Genomic DNA, 13,681 nt, shown 5'->3' on the forward strand with positions numbered 1-13,681 from the left:
CCGAAGCTGTTCGGAGGGACCCGAACCCGCCTGAGGGAGCCCGAACCCGCCTGAGGGGAATCGGACCCGCCTGAGGGAATTCGGACCCGCTTGAGGGAAGCCGAACCCGTTTGAGGGAACTCGGACCCGCCTGAGGGAAGCCGAACCCGCCTGAGGGTACTCGGACCCGCCTGAGGGGACTCGGACCCGCCTGAGGGGATTCGGACCCGCTTGAGGGAATTCGGACCCGCCTGAGGGAATTCGGACCCGCCTGAGGGAAACCGGACCCGCTTGAGGGAGCCCAAACCAGCCTAAGGGGACTCGGACTCGCTTGAGGGAATTCGGACCCGCCTGAGGGAATTCGGACTCGCCTGAGGGAAACCGGACCCGCCTGAGGGGATTCGGACCCGCCTGAGGGAACCCGAACCGGGAGGAGCAAAACCCCTTTGTGCCCCGTGTCACCCACCCAGGGGCTGGGGGCGCACGTGGGTGCCCCTCCCCCCCCTTGGGGACACCCCAGGGACCCCCGAGAGCCCCCCCCCCTTCGTGGTGATGCCCTGACGTCATCGCCCGGGACCCCCTGACGTCACACTGCTGGCCACGCCCCGGCGGGCACCGCCCGGAGTGACACGGCTGGGACCGGCCCGGCGGAGAGACCCGAACCCGCCCGAGGGGGCCCGAGCCCGCCCGAGGGGACCCGAACCGCGAGGGGCCGAACCGCTCCGAGACACCCGAACCGGCAGTGTCCCGAACAGCGAGGAGCCGAACCGCTCCGGAGACACCCGAACTTGGACTCGAAGAAGGACCCGAACCGCTCCGGAGGGATCCGAACCTGCCCGGGGGGCCCGAACGAGGACCCGAAGCTGTTCGGAGGGACCCGAACCCGCCTGAGGGAGCCCGAACCCGCCTGAGGGGAATCGGACCCGCCTGAGGGAATTCGGACCCGCTTGAGGGAAGCCGAACCCGTTTGAGGGAACTCGGACCCGCCTGAGGGAAGCCGAACCCGCCTGAGGGTACTCGGACCCGCCTGAGGGGACTCGGACCCGCCTGAGGGGATTCGGACCCGCTTGAGGGAATTCGGACCCGCCTGAGGGAATTCGGACCCGCCTGAGGGAAACCGGACCCGCTTGAGGGAGCCCAAACCAGCCTAAGGGGACTCGGACTCGCTTGAGGGAATTCGGACCCGCCTGAGGGAATTCGGACTCGCCTGAGGGAAACCGGACCCGCCTGAGGGGATTCGGACCCGCCTGAGGGAACCCGAACCGGGAGGAGCAAAACCGCTTCGGAGAAACCGTCCCGAAACACCCGAGCCGGCAGCGTCCCGCGCTAAGGAACGCCAGCCCGCCCGGAGGGGAGCCGAACCGGGACCGTCCCGTCCGTAAGGAGCCGAACCGAGCCCCCCAGAACTCCTCCGGAACAACCCGAACCCACTCGGGTGAGTGCCGGGACCCAGCCCGGGCTCTCGGGGGGAAGGGGAGGTGGCACAAGGTGGGGGATCCTGGGGTGTCCCCTCCCCCGGCCCCTCGGGGGTCTCCCCCGGACCCTGGGGACCCTCGGGGGTCTCCCCCTGACCCTGGGGACCCCCCCCCATCACCCACAGGATGCAGCCAGCGCCCGGGGGGGGCGGGGCGGCCCCAGGATGAGGGGGGGGGAGGAAGGAAGGAGATTCTCCAAGGCCTTATATGGGCACAGCCCTGACCGCCCCCACCCCCTGCGTACCCGGGACCCCCAGACCCCCCGGGTGAACCCCAGCATTCCTGGGGTGCCCCCAGTGCAGGGAATCCCCTCCTAACCCCCAACTTCCTTCACTCCTTCCAGTCCCCCCAAAGCTCCTCGGCTATTTAAAAATATTTTTAAAAAATGTTTTAAATTACCGAAAATTATCCAAAAAATTTTAAAAATTACAAAAAAAACCCCCAAAAATTTAAAATTTCCCCCCGACCCCATTAACCCCAATATCCCTGGTGCCCCCCCAGCCTCAATTCCCCAACCCCTTCTCTCCACAGCCCCCGCGATGCCCCCTCCGTGCCGCCCCCCGTCCCCGCTGCGCTGCGTCCAGGCCCTCAGTGCCCTCCTGGCGCTGGCGCTGGCCGCGGCGCCCGGCTACTGGATCCCGGGCGAGGGCGACGGCTGCTTGTCCGCCTGGGCCTTGTCCTTCGTCTTCACCACCCTCCTCCTCCTCAACGACGCCTTCCGCCGCCCGCCGCCGCGCCGCGACCTCCCGCTGGCGCTGGCCACCGCCGCCGCCATGGCCTGTGCCACTGCCACCGTCCTGTGGCCGCTGGGCCACCTGCGGGGACACGAGGGTGGCCAAGGCCGCCCCCGCGCCCTCCGCGCTGCCGCCACGGCCGCCTCGGCCGTGGCCACGCTGGCCTACGCCGCCGAGGTGACCCGCGACCGGGCGCGGCCCGGCGAGGCCGCCCCGTACCTGGCCACCCCCTCGGGGCTGCTCAAGGTGGCCGAAGCCTTCCTCGCCCTGCTGCTCCTCGGGCTGTCGGCCGAGCTGGGCGCGGCGTCGGGGCCGGCGGCCGTGCGCTGGTGCCTGGGCATCTTCTGCGTGTCCTTCGTGCTGGGGGTGCTGCTGGTCGGCAGCTGCCTGCTGGGCTGGGGCTGGTGCGGCTGGATGCGGGACCCCGAGGGGCTGCGCTGGGGGCTGGGGGTCTACGCCGGGCTGGGGGTGGTGGCCTACGGGGCGGCCACGGTGCTGTGGGCGCTGTACAGCTTCTCGGACGACATGGGGGGCCAGTCCCGGAGACCCTACGGCTGCCACGCCACCTGCCCCTGGGACAGGAAGGTGCTGGTGGCCGTGCTCAGCGGCCTCAATCTGGTGGCCTTCGGTGTGGATTTGGGGCAGACGGGAAGGTTGGTGCTCTTGAGGGCCTGAGGGGGCACCCCAGGGTGAGTGGGGGGGGGATCCTGGGGGGAGGTGGAGCCTTAAGAGGGGTCTGGGGTCTCCCACAGGTTGGGATCAGGGCCTTCGTGGGGGTCTGGGTTGAGTCCTGAGGTTCTCAGGCTCCCAAAAGATCCTTCTGTGGGGGAGGTTTGGGGCCCTAAGAGGGACCTGGGGGGGTGTTGGGGTCCTGGTGGGTGTTTGGGGGTCACCCCAGGGTAGGATCCAGCTTCTAATGGGGGTCGGGGGTCCTCTCCTGGGGTGGGATCAGGCTCCTAATGGGGGTCCTGGACTCTCTATTGGACAGGATTGAGCCTCTAATGGGGGTCTGGGGTCACCCCGGGATAGGATCCAGCCTCTCTGGGGGTCTGGGGTCCTCTCCTGGGGTGGGATCAGGCTCCTAATGGGGGTCCTGGACCCTCTGTAGGGCAGGATTGAGCCCCTAATGGGGTCTGGGTCACCCCAGGGTGGGATCGGGGTGCTGTGGAGGTCTGGGGTCTCCCCTTGGGGTGAGATCCAGCCCCTGCTGGGAGTCCTGGATCCTTTCTGGGGCAGCATCGGGCCCTTTTCGGGGTCAGGGTCCCCTCTGGGGGGATAATGGAACCCTAATGGGGATCCTGGCTCCTCTGTGGGGTGGGATTCAGCCCTTGATGGTGGTCTGGGGTCCCGCCAGGGTGGGATCGGGTGCCTGAATGGGGTCTGGATCCTCCGTGGGGCAGGATCTGGTGCTTAGGGGGGTCTGGGATCAAGTGCCTGAGGGATCCTTCCTGCAGGGGTGGTGGGATCACAAGGGGGTCTTGGGGAGGGGGACACCGCCGAGGCCTTAAATTGGGGGGTGTTGTCATTAAAGGGACATTTCTGCTTCTTAATGAGCTGCTGAGTGTCTGTGAGGGGGCACGGGGAGGGCAAAAGGGAGGGAAAAGGGTGGGAAATGGGAAAAAACAATGGGCAACATGAAGGGGAAAAGGGTAAGAAAATTGGGGAAAGGGGAGCGATGGGGAAAAGAGCAGGAAACAGGGAAAAAACATGAGGGGGAAAGTGTGGGAAGTCTGAGGGGAAAAAGGGTGGGAACTGTGAGGAAAAAAGGCAGGAAGTGTGAGGAAAAAGAGCAGAAAATGTGAGGGGTAAAGGGCAGGAAACGTGAGGAGAAAAAAGGGCGGGAAATGTGAGGGGAGAAAAGGGCGGGAAACGTGAGGGGAAAAAGGGAAGAAAAAATGAGGAAAAAAGCCAGGAAATGTGAAGGGAAAAGACAGGAAATGTGAGAAGAAAAAGGGTCAGAGAATGTGAGGGCAGAAGTGAGAAATGTGAGGGGGAAAAGAGTGGGAAAAGTGTGAAGGGAAAAGGGAAACATGAGGGGAGAAAATGGCGGGAAACATGAGGGGAAAAGGGAGGGAAAAAACCGACGAAAAAAACCAAGAAATGTGAGGGGGAAAGGCAAGAAATGTGAGAGGAAAAAGGGCAGAAAATGTGAGGGGGAGAGTGAGAAATGTGAGGGGAAAAAAGGGCAGGAAACATGAGGGGAGAAAAGGGTGGGAAACGTGAGGAGAAAGGTGAGAAAAACATGAGGAAAAAAGCCAGAAAATATGAGGGGAAAGGGCAGGAAGTGCGAGAAGAAAAGGGCAGAAAATCTGAGGGGAAAGGTAGTGAGAAATGTGAGGGGAAAAGAGCAGGAAAGATAAGGGGAAAAGGGTGGGAAATGTGAGGGGTGAAAATGGCGGGAAACATGAGGGAAAAAGGGAGAGAAACATGAGGGGAAAAGGGAAGGGAAACATGAGGGGAAAACTGATAAATGTGAGGGGAGAAAAGGGCAGGGAAAATGAGGGGGAAAGGGTGGAAAATGTGAGGGGAAAAGGGAGGGAAAAAACCCAGGAAATGTGAGGGGAAAAGGCAAGAAGTGTGAGAGGAAAAAGCAGAAAATGTGAGGGGGAAAAGCAGTGAGAAATTGTGAGGGGGAAAAGAGCAGGAAAGATAAGGGGAAAAGGGTGGGAAACGTGAGGGAGAAAAAGGGCGGGAAACGTGAGGGAGAAAATGGCAGGAAACGTGAGGGAGAAAATGGGGGGAAACATGAGGGGATAAAGAGCAGAAAATGTGAGGGGAAAAGTGAGAAATGTGAGGGGGGAAAGTGTGGGAAATGTGGGGAGAAACATGAGGGTGGGAAACATGAGGGGAGAAAAAGACATGAAACATGAGGGGGGGAAAGGGAGGGAAAAAAGGGGAAAAAGGCCAGGAAATGTGAGGGGGAAAGGCAGGAAGTGTGAGAGGGAAAAGGGAGAAAAAAGGTAAAAAATGGGGGAAAAGGGAAAAAATGGGAAAAATGAAAAAAGGGGAAAAAAGGTGAAAAAATAGGGGAAAAGGTGAAAAAAGGGGAAAGAATGAAAAAAAGGGAGAAAAAAGGTGAAAAAACGGGGGAAAGGGGAACAAAAATGGAGGGAAATGGGGTGGGAAATGGGGAAATTGGGAAAAATGGGTGGAAAAGGGAAAATAATGGGCAAGAAAGGGGGGAAATGGGTGAGAAGAGCATAAAAAGGGACAAAAAAAGGGACTAAAAGGGACACCTCGGGTGTCATAACAGGCCAGGCTGAAATGGGGTGAGAAATGGGGAAATTGGGCAAAAATGGGGAAAGGGACAAAAAAGGGACCAAAGGGGCACTCAGGTGGCTCAGGGACATCGGGCTGAGGGGACAGAAAGGGACAGAAAGGGACAAAAAGGACAAAAAAGAGAGAAAAGGGGACAAAAAGGGACATAAAAGGGACAAAAAGGGGGAAATAGGGACAATAAAGGATGATAAAAGGGACAAAAGTGACACAAAAAGTGAGGGGAGAAGGGTGGGAAATGTGAGGGGGAAAAGGGAAATGTGAGGGGAAAAGGGAGGGAAATGTGAGGGGGAAAAGGGAAATGTGAGGGGAAAAGGGAGGGAAATGTGAGGGGGAAAAGGGAAATGTGAGGGGAAAAGGGAGGGAAATGTGAGGGGAAAAAGGAGGGAAATATGAGGGGAAAAAGGAGGGAAATGTGAGGGGAAAAGGGAGGGAAATGTGAGATCTTCTCCTCCACAATTCCCTCCCGTCACCACTGAAATCCCAGATTCCCCTTCCCAAATCTCCCCAGTTTCAAGTCTCAAACATCATACTCACACATCCCCCAAATCCCAGCCCCTCTCCAACCTTTTCTTCCCCCACCAGACCCCAAATCTCAGGCGTCCCCCGACCCCAAATCCCAGATTTTTTACTCACTGGACCAAGTGTAAGAACTTCTAATTTTATTGAGCAAAGCGAAAAGGGAGCGAGGAAGGTCTGCGGAGAGAGACCCAAAGTGGGAGTCGGTGGTGGCTGAAACGCCCCAACCCCGGGGTGTCCATGAGGGTCCAGGGGTGTCCAGAAGGTCCTGGTGGTTCCCCCAAGGTTCTCCTGGTGCCCGTGAGGTTCTGCTGAAGGTTCCTCTGGTCTGTGAAGGGTTCTAGAGGTGCCATTGGGGTTCTCGATGTGCTTGTGGGGTTCCAGAAGTGTCTGCAGGGATCTAGGTATGTCTATGGGGTTCTGAGGGTCTCTATGGGGTTTTAGACATTTCTACAGGGTTCTAGAGGTGTCTATGGGGTTCTAAGGGTATCCATGGCATTTCAGACATTCCTACAGGGTTCTAGGTGTGTCTACAGGGCTCTAGAGGTTTTTAAGGGATTCTGGCAATATCTTCAGGTTTCTCTGGCCATCCCTGCAGTTCCTAGGCTCTCCAGAAGCTTCCCCTGAAGGTCCCTCGCGTTCTCGATTCTCCTGGACGTGTCTTGCTCGGCACGGGGTCTCTCTCCTGGCTCCGCTGCCTGAATCCTCCCGTTCCTCCACCACCACCTTCATGACAGCGCTCCGGCCTCTGAACACGGTGGCCGTCACCGTGACGGGGCCGGCGCTCAGCTGGGCTTCATTCTGCCATTCCTTGATGATGACACAGGGGAACCCGAAGCTGTCGGAGAAGTCACGGGCGTTCCTGACCAGGCGGTCGTAGGTCGACTGGAGGTCCCTCGTATGAACCTTGTCCACGGACAGCTCCAGGCCCGTCTCCAAGGAAAATCTGTTGTAGTCGACGGGGTTGGAGAAGTAGATGGCCAAGGTGAAGGAGTCGGCCTCGTAGGCCAGGACCCCGTTGCAGCCCCACAACATGGTTCTGTTGATGAACTTGCAGCTGCTGGAGGAGCCCGGGGGCACCGAGGGCTGGGGGACGTTGACGCTGTGGCCGCTGAAGAAGTGGGTCCTGGAGAGAGGAATTGGGGGGTGGGAATGTGGGGAGATTGTCCCACCACCCCTGGGAGGAGCTGGGAGCTGGGAGATGATCCCCGAGCCTGGAGATGATCCCAGACACTGGAGATGATCCCAAACCCTGGAGATGATCCCAAACCCTGGAGATGATCCCAGAGCCTGGAGATGATCCCAGAGCCTGGAGATTATCCCAGACCCTGCAGATGATCCCAAACCCTGGAGATGATCCCAGAGCCTGGAGATGATCCCAGACCCTGCAGATGATCCCAAACCCTGGAGATGATCCCAGAGCCTGGAGATGATCCCAGACCCTGGAGATGATCCCAAACCCTGGAGATGATCCCAAACCCTGGAGATGATCCCAGAGCCTGGAGATGATCCCAGACACTGGAGATGATCCCAGACACTGGAGATGATCCCAAACCCTGCAGATGATCCCAAACCCTGGAGATGATCCCAGACCCTGGAGATGATCCCAAACCCTGGAGATGATCCCAAACCCTGGAGATGATCCCAGACACTGGAGATGATCCCAAACCCTGCAGATGATCCCAAACCCTGGAGATGATCCCAGACACTGGAGATGATCCCAGACACTGGAGATGATCCCAAACCCTGGAGATGATCCCAGACACTGGAGATGATCCCAAACCCTGGAGATGATCCCAAACCCTGGAGATGATCCCAAATCCAGGAGATGATCCCAGACACTGAAGATAATCCCAAACCCCTGAGATGATCCCAGCCCAGGAAGGGGATCCCAGCCCAAGATGGAGATCCCAGCCCAAGATGGAGATCCCAGCCCAGGAAGGAGATCCCAGCCCAAGATGGAGATGCCACCTGGAGCTGCCTCCCAGCAGCCCCAGGGCCCCCACAAGGTCCCCCCCAGCCTCACCTGGCGTTCTTCAGGGTGATGTTCTGGGTCTTGTTGTAGATCTGGATTTCCACTATGCGGCTGATGTTAAACCCCATCCTGGGTCAGGATCGCCTCACCTCCAGGATCTCCTCAGCTCCGGGCCCTCCTCAGCTCCGGGATCTCCTCAGCTCTGGGATCTCCTCAGCTCTGGGATCTCCTCAGCTCCGGGATCTCCTCAGCTCCAGGATCTCCTCAGCTCCAGGATCTCCTCAGCTCTGGGATCTCCTCAGCTCCGGGATCTCCTCAGCTCCGGGATCTCCTCACCTCCGGGATCTCCTCAGCTCCAGGATCTCCTCAGCTCCAGGATCCTCAGCTCCAGGATCTCCTCAGCTCCGGGATCTCCTCAGCTCCGGGATCTCCTCAGCTCCGGGATCTCCTCAGCTCCGGCTCTCCCTCATTCCAAACCCTTCTCCCCAAACTCCCGGCTCTCCTCCCGGTATTTATGAGCACTGCTGGTCCCACCCGGTTTTGATGTCAGAGTCCCTCACGTTCTCATTCCTGCAGACAAGATGATTTCCGAGAAATCACAATTCCATTCCACATGCGGTCCTCCCAACCCCATCCCCTTCCTTCCTCCCCAAGGAGTTTTGGCCCCGTTACAGAATTCCCTGGGAACGGACCCAAAACTTCCTGGGGTTTTGTGCGTGCCCAGTCCAAGGATAACCCTGGCTGGGCAGGGACACACCTGGGGCAGGAACCTGGGGGAGCCCCGGGGGCGGCTTTGGGGTCCCTGGGAGGGGTACGGGACTGCCTTTAACTGGTTTAACTGGTGTAACTGGTCTATTTCTCTGCCCCAACTCATGTAACAGGTGTAACTGGTTTAATTCTCCAGTATAACTGGTGTAACTGGTTTAATTCTCGAGCATAACTGCTTTAAGTAGTTTAATTCTCCAGCCTAACTGGTGTAACAGTTTTATTTCTCTACCAGAACCGGTTTAACTATTGTAACTGGTTTATTTCTCTACCAGAACCAGTTTAACTGGTGTAACCGGTTCATTTCTCTACCAAAACTGGTTTAACTGATGTAACTGGTTCATTTCTCTACCAGAACCGGTTTAACTGGTGTAACTGGTTTATTTCTCTATCAGAACCGGTTGAACTGGTGTAACTGGTTCATTTCTCTACCCAAACCAGTCTAAATGGTGTACCTGGTTTCTTTCTCTACCAGAACCGGTTTAACTGGTGTAACTGGTTTATTTCCCTACCAAAACTCTTTTAAGGTGTAAGTTTCCCTCATTCCCCAGACTCTTTTCCGGGCCCAGGGGTCTCCCCTCAATCCCAGATCTCCCCCTCCCAAATCCCCACCCCATCCCAGCCCCTCCCAATTCCAAGGTTCCCCCCCAAGATCACAAATCCCATTTTTTTTAAATTCCGTGGACCATTTGCAAAAATTTCCCATTTTATTAAACCAATAAAAAAGGGGATCGAGGGAGTTTGGGGCTGGGGGGACACAGGAGGGGAGGGCAGAGGGGTCTGGGACACCCCAACCCCGGGGTGTCCATTCTGCCCGGGAGGTCACGGTGGTTTCTCTGAGGTTCCTCTGGTGCCCGTGAGGTTCTGCTGAAGGATCTCCTGGAGCGTCTGCGGGGTTCTAGATGAAACTGCAAGGTTTTCTGGGTGTCTTCAGGCTTCTATATGCATCTATGATGTTCTAGAGGTGTCTGTGGTGTTCTAGAAGCGTCCCTGGGGTTCTAGAGGTGTCTAGGTGGTTCTAGGGGTCTCTATGGATTTCTAAACGTGCTTATGGGGTTCTAGAGCTGGCTAAAGGGTTCTAGATGTGCCTATGGGGTTCTAGCAGTGTTTACGGGGTTCTCGGGGTGCCAATGGTGTTCCGGTTGTGCCTACAGGGCTCTAAAGGTGCCTATAAGGTTCTAGAGGTGTCTATCACATTCTAAGGGTGTCCATAGGCTTATAGACATGCCTACCGGGTTCTAGAGGTGTCTATGAGGTTCTAAGGGTCTCTATGGGGTTTTAGACATTCTTACAGGGTTCTAGATGTGTCTACAGGGCTCTAGAGGTTTTTAAAACCCCAACCCCGGGGTGTCCATTCTGCCCTGGAGGTTCTGGAGCTTTCTCTGAGGTTCCTCCGGTGCCCGTGAGGTTCTGCTGAAGGATGTCCCGGAGCGTCTGCGGGGTTCTAGAGCTGCCTACAGGGTTCTAGATGTGCCTACGGGATTCTAGAGGTTTCTACCAGTGTTTATCTGTTTCTCCAGGTTTCTATATGCATCCATGAGGTTCTAGAGCTGTCTACAGGGTTCTAGAGGTGCTTATGGGGTTCTAGCAGTGACTATGGGGTTCTAGAGTGTCCTACAAGGTTTCATAGCTGTCTCCATGCTTCTGTATGCACCCACAGGTTTCTAGAAGTGTCCACGGGGTTCTGGTGATGCCTGCAGGATTCTCAGGCCTTTCACGCCCTTCCAGGGTTCTCCTTGACGTCCCAGTCGAAGTCCAGCAGGTTCTCGCTCCTCCTGGACCTGTTTCTCACGCCATCCTGGGGTGCCTCTTCCCCGCCTTCCTCCCCCGATCCCCTCTGCTCTGTCAGCACCACCTTGATGGTGGAGTTGGTGTTTCTGGACATGGTGGCCATCACCATGACGGGGCCGTGGCTCAGCTGGGCGGTCCCGTGGCTGCTGCCCACCACCACGCGGGTGAACTTGATGTCCAGGCAGGAGCTGGAGTAGGTTCCCTTGGCCATGCGGGCGTAGGTGGTGCCCAAACTGTCCAGGTGGGCCCTACCTGGGGACAGCTCCAGGCCCAGCTCCATGGAGAACTTTTTGTAGTCGATGGGGTTGGAGAAGTGGATGGCCAGGGTGAAGGAGTCGGCCTCGTAGACCAGGATCCCCGCCACGCCCCAGAACGGGAAGTCGCCTGGGAAGTGGCAGATGTCACTGGAGCCGGGGAACAACTCTGGCAGGGGGGGCTTGGAGCAGCGGCCACAGTCGAAGAAGGTCCTGGTGGGACAAAGGTGGTGGGATCAGTGGGAGATGCTGGTGGGACAAACGTGGTGGGATCAGTGGGAGATGCTGGGGGGACAAAGGTGGTGGGATCAGTGGGAGATGCTGGTGGGACCAGCAGGGCATGGAACGACCCCCGGCAGCTGATCCCACTCCTGGAAATTGATCCCTCCATGGGATGGAGATCCCACCCAGAGGTGACTCCAAGGGGTCCCCCCCAAAGCCCTCCCAGCCTCACCTGGGGTTCCTCAGGGTGATGTTCTGGGTGTTGTTGGAGATCTGGATCTCCACAGAGCGGCTCAGTAACGATCCCATCCTGGCTCGGGATGTCCGCAGCTCCGGGATCTCCTCAGCTCCAGTACCTCCTCAGCTCCAGGATCTCCCTCAGCCCCGGGATCTCCTCAGCTCCAGGATCTCCTCAGCTCCGGGATCTCCTCAGCTCCGGGATCTCCTCAGCTCCGGGATCTCCTCAGCTCCGGGATCTCCTCAGCTCCGGGATCTCCTCAGCTCTGGGATCTCCTCAGCTCCGGGATCTCCTCAGCTCCGGGATCTCCTCAGCTCCGGGATCTCCTCACCTCCAGGATCTCCTCAGCTCCGGGATCTCCTCAGCTCCGGGATCTCCTCAGCTCCGGGATCTCCTCAACTCCGGGATCTCCTCAGCTCTGGCTCTCCCTCATTCCAGACCCTTCTCCCCACTCCGGGCTCTCCTCCCGGTGTTTTCGGCACTGCCGTGGCTGCTCCCTGCCGTTCTCACCCCGTTTGGGTCTCGCACAGCTCCTCAGATTTTCATTCCTGAACTCTCCGTGATTTCCGAGAAATCCTTTACTTTTGTTCCTCTTGAAATCCTCCCTCCCCCGCCTCTTCCTCCTCCCCCGGGGAATTTTGGCAGCGTTTCAGAATTCCGTGTGAACGGAAACAAAACTCAGCCGGGTTTGTCGCCTCCCTAAAGTCGCCAGTCCCGGGATGGCCCCGGCTCGGCAGGGACACACCTGGGGCAGGAACCTGGGGGAGCCCCGGGGGGTTTGGGGTCCCTGGGAGGGGCACGGGACTGCCTTTAACTGGTTTAACTGGTGGAACCGGTTCATTTCTCCACCACAACTCAGATAACTGCTGTAACTGCTTTAATTCTCCAGTGAAACTGTTGTAACCGGTTTATTTCTCTACCAGAAGCTTTTTAATTGGTGTAACTGGTTTAATTCCCCAGTGTAACTGGTGTAACTGGTTTAATTCTCCATTGTAATTGCTGTAACTGGTTTATTTGTCTAACAGAACCGATTTAACTGGTGTAACTGGTTCAACTGGTTGAATTCTCCAGTGTAACTGGTGTAACTGGTTTAATTCTCGAGCATAACTGCTTTAAGTGGTTTAATTCTCCAGCCTAACTGGTGTTACAGTTTTATTTCTCTACCAGAACCAGTTTAACTGGTTCAACTGGTTTATTTCTCTACCAGAACCGGTTTAACTGGTTCAACTGGTTTATTTCTCTACCAGAACCGGTTTAACTGGTTCAACTGGTTTATTTCTCTACCAGAACCGGTTTAACTGGTGTAACTGGTTTATTTCCCTACCAAAACTCTTTTAAGGTGTAAGTTTCCCTCATTCCCCAGACCCCAGACTCTTTTCCGGGCCCAGGGGTCTCCCCTCAATCCCAGATCTCCCCCTCCCAAATCCCCACCCCAGCCCCTCCCAATTCCAAGGCTCCTCCCTCATCCCAAATCCCATTTTTTAAAAAAATTCAGTGGATCAAGTGCAAAAATCTCCCATTTTATTGAGCAAAGCAAGAAGGGAGCGAGGCAGGTCTGGGTGGGGCACCCCAAACCCCGGGGTGTCCATGAGGGTCCAGGGGTGTCCAGAACGTTCTGGAAGTTTCCCCGAGGTTCTCCTGGTGCCCGCGAGGTTCTGCTGAAGGTTCCTCAGGTCTGTGCGGGGTTCTCGATGTGCCTACGGGGTTCTGGACGTTCCGGAAGGTTCTATGGGGTTCTGGAGGCGCTGAATGGGTTCAGAGGAACCGTTTGGGGTTCTGGCAGGTTCTGTGGGGTTCCGGAAGGTTCTATGGGGTTCTGGAGGCTCTAAATGGGTTCAGAGGAACCATTTGGGGTTCTAGAGGTGCCTGTGGGGTTATGGCAGTACCTATGGGGTTCTAGAGATGCTTATGGAGCTCTGGAGGTGCCTGCAGGGTTGTGTCAGTTCCGATGAGGTTCTAGATGTGTATAATGGGGTTCTAGATGTGTCTTTGTGGGCTCTAGAGGTGTCTGTGGGGTTCTGGAGATGTCTATGGGGTCCTAGAGGTCTCTGTGGGATTCCAGAGGTGTCTATGTGGTTCTAGATGTCTCTATGGGGTCCTAGAGGTTTCTATGGGGTTCTAGAAGTCTCTGTGGGGTCCTAGAGGGGTCTATGGGGTTCTGGAGGCGCTAAATGGTTTAGGAGGAACCATTTGGGGTTCTAGAGGAACCATTTGGGGTTCTAGAGGTGCCTGTGGGGTTCCAGAAGGTTCTATGGGGTTCTAGAGGCTCTAAATGGGTTCAGAGGAACCGTTTGGGGTTCTGGCAGGTTCTGTGGGGTTCCGGAAGGTTCTATGGGGTTCTGGAGGCGCTAAATGGTTTCAGAGGGTCCATTTGGGGTCCTGGAGGTGTCTATGGACTTCTAGAGGACTTTGTGGGGTCCTAGAGGTTTCTATGGGGTTCTAGAAGTCTCTGT

The 13,681-nt window shown here is 57.0% G+C and overlaps 3 protein-coding genes across 4 annotated transcripts; 1 reads left to right on the plus strand and 2 right to left on the minus strand.

The window, feature by feature from the left end:
- Positions 1–1,280: 1,280 nt before the first annotated feature.
- Positions 1,281–3,738, plus strand: LOC120511459 (myeloid-associated differentiation marker homolog). Its single transcript, XM_039728530.1, has 2 exons — positions 1,281–1,414; positions 1,986–3,738. Exon 2 carries the CDS (start codon positions 1,994–1,996, stop codon positions 2,861–2,863), a length of 870 nt encoding a protein of 289 aa, XP_039584464.1. The 5' UTR covers positions 1,281–1,414; positions 1,986–1,993; the 3' UTR covers positions 2,864–3,738.
- Positions 3,739–6,104: 2,366 nt separating this feature from the next.
- LOC120511457 lies at positions 6,105–8,536 on the minus strand. The gene is made up of 2 exons (XM_039728529.1): positions 8,010–8,536; positions 6,105–7,109 (listed from the first exon to the last, which is right to left on the minus strand). Exons 1-2 carry the CDS (start codon positions 8,084–8,086, stop codon positions 6,524–6,526), a joined length of 663 nt encoding a protein of 220 aa, XP_039584463.1. The 5' UTR covers positions 8,087–8,536; the 3' UTR covers positions 6,105–6,523.
- A 1,535-nt stretch (positions 8,537–10,071) lies between these two features.
- LOC120511460 lies at positions 10,072–12,346 on the minus strand. Of its 2 annotated transcripts, none has more exons than XM_039728532.1 (3): positions 11,467–12,346; positions 11,223–11,312; positions 10,072–10,981 (listed from the first exon to the last, which is right to left on the minus strand). In XM_039728532.1, the coding sequence occupies exons 2-3, from the start codon at positions 11,297–11,299 to the stop codon at positions 10,438–10,440; spliced, it is 621 nt and encodes a 206-aa protein (XP_039584466.1). In that variant the 5' UTR covers positions 11,300–11,312; positions 11,467–12,346; the 3' UTR covers positions 10,072–10,437. The 2 variants fall into 2 exon arrangements, with proteins under 2 accessions (XP_039584466.1, XP_039584465.1); XM_039728531.1 differs by having other exon boundaries at positions 11,223–11,329; positions 11,484–12,343.
- Between the last annotated feature and the right edge of the window lie 1,335 nt (positions 12,347–13,681).

This window comes from Passer montanus, unplaced genomic scaffold (genome assembly GCF_014805655.1).
Source record: "Passer montanus isolate IOZ18808 unplaced genomic scaffold, ASM1480565v1 scaffold656, whole genome shotgun sequence".
Lineage (NCBI taxonomy): Eukaryota > Metazoa > Chordata > Aves > Passeriformes > Passeridae > Passer > Passer montanus.

Coding starts and splice junctions, on each gene's coding strand:
- LOC120511459 (XM_039728530.1), top strand. CDS start 1,994: ATGCCCCCTCCGTGCCGCCCCCCGTCCCCGCTGCGCTGCGTCCAGGCC.
- LOC120511460 (XM_039728532.1), bottom strand. CDS start 11,299: ATGGGATCGTTACTGAGCCGCTCTGTGGAGATCCAGATCTCCAACAAC. Junction 10,982..11,222: donor ATCACCCTGAGGAACCCCAG/GTGAGGCTGGGA, acceptor TTGTCCCACCAG/GACCTTCTTCGACTGTGGCC.
- LOC120511457 (XM_039728529.1), bottom strand. CDS start 8,086: ATGGGGTTTAACATCAGCCGCATAGTGGAAATCCAGATCTACAACAAG. Junction 7,110..8,009: donor ATCACCCTGAAGAACGCCAG/GTGAGGCTGGGG, acceptor TCCTCTCTCCAG/GACCCACTTCTTCAGCGGCC.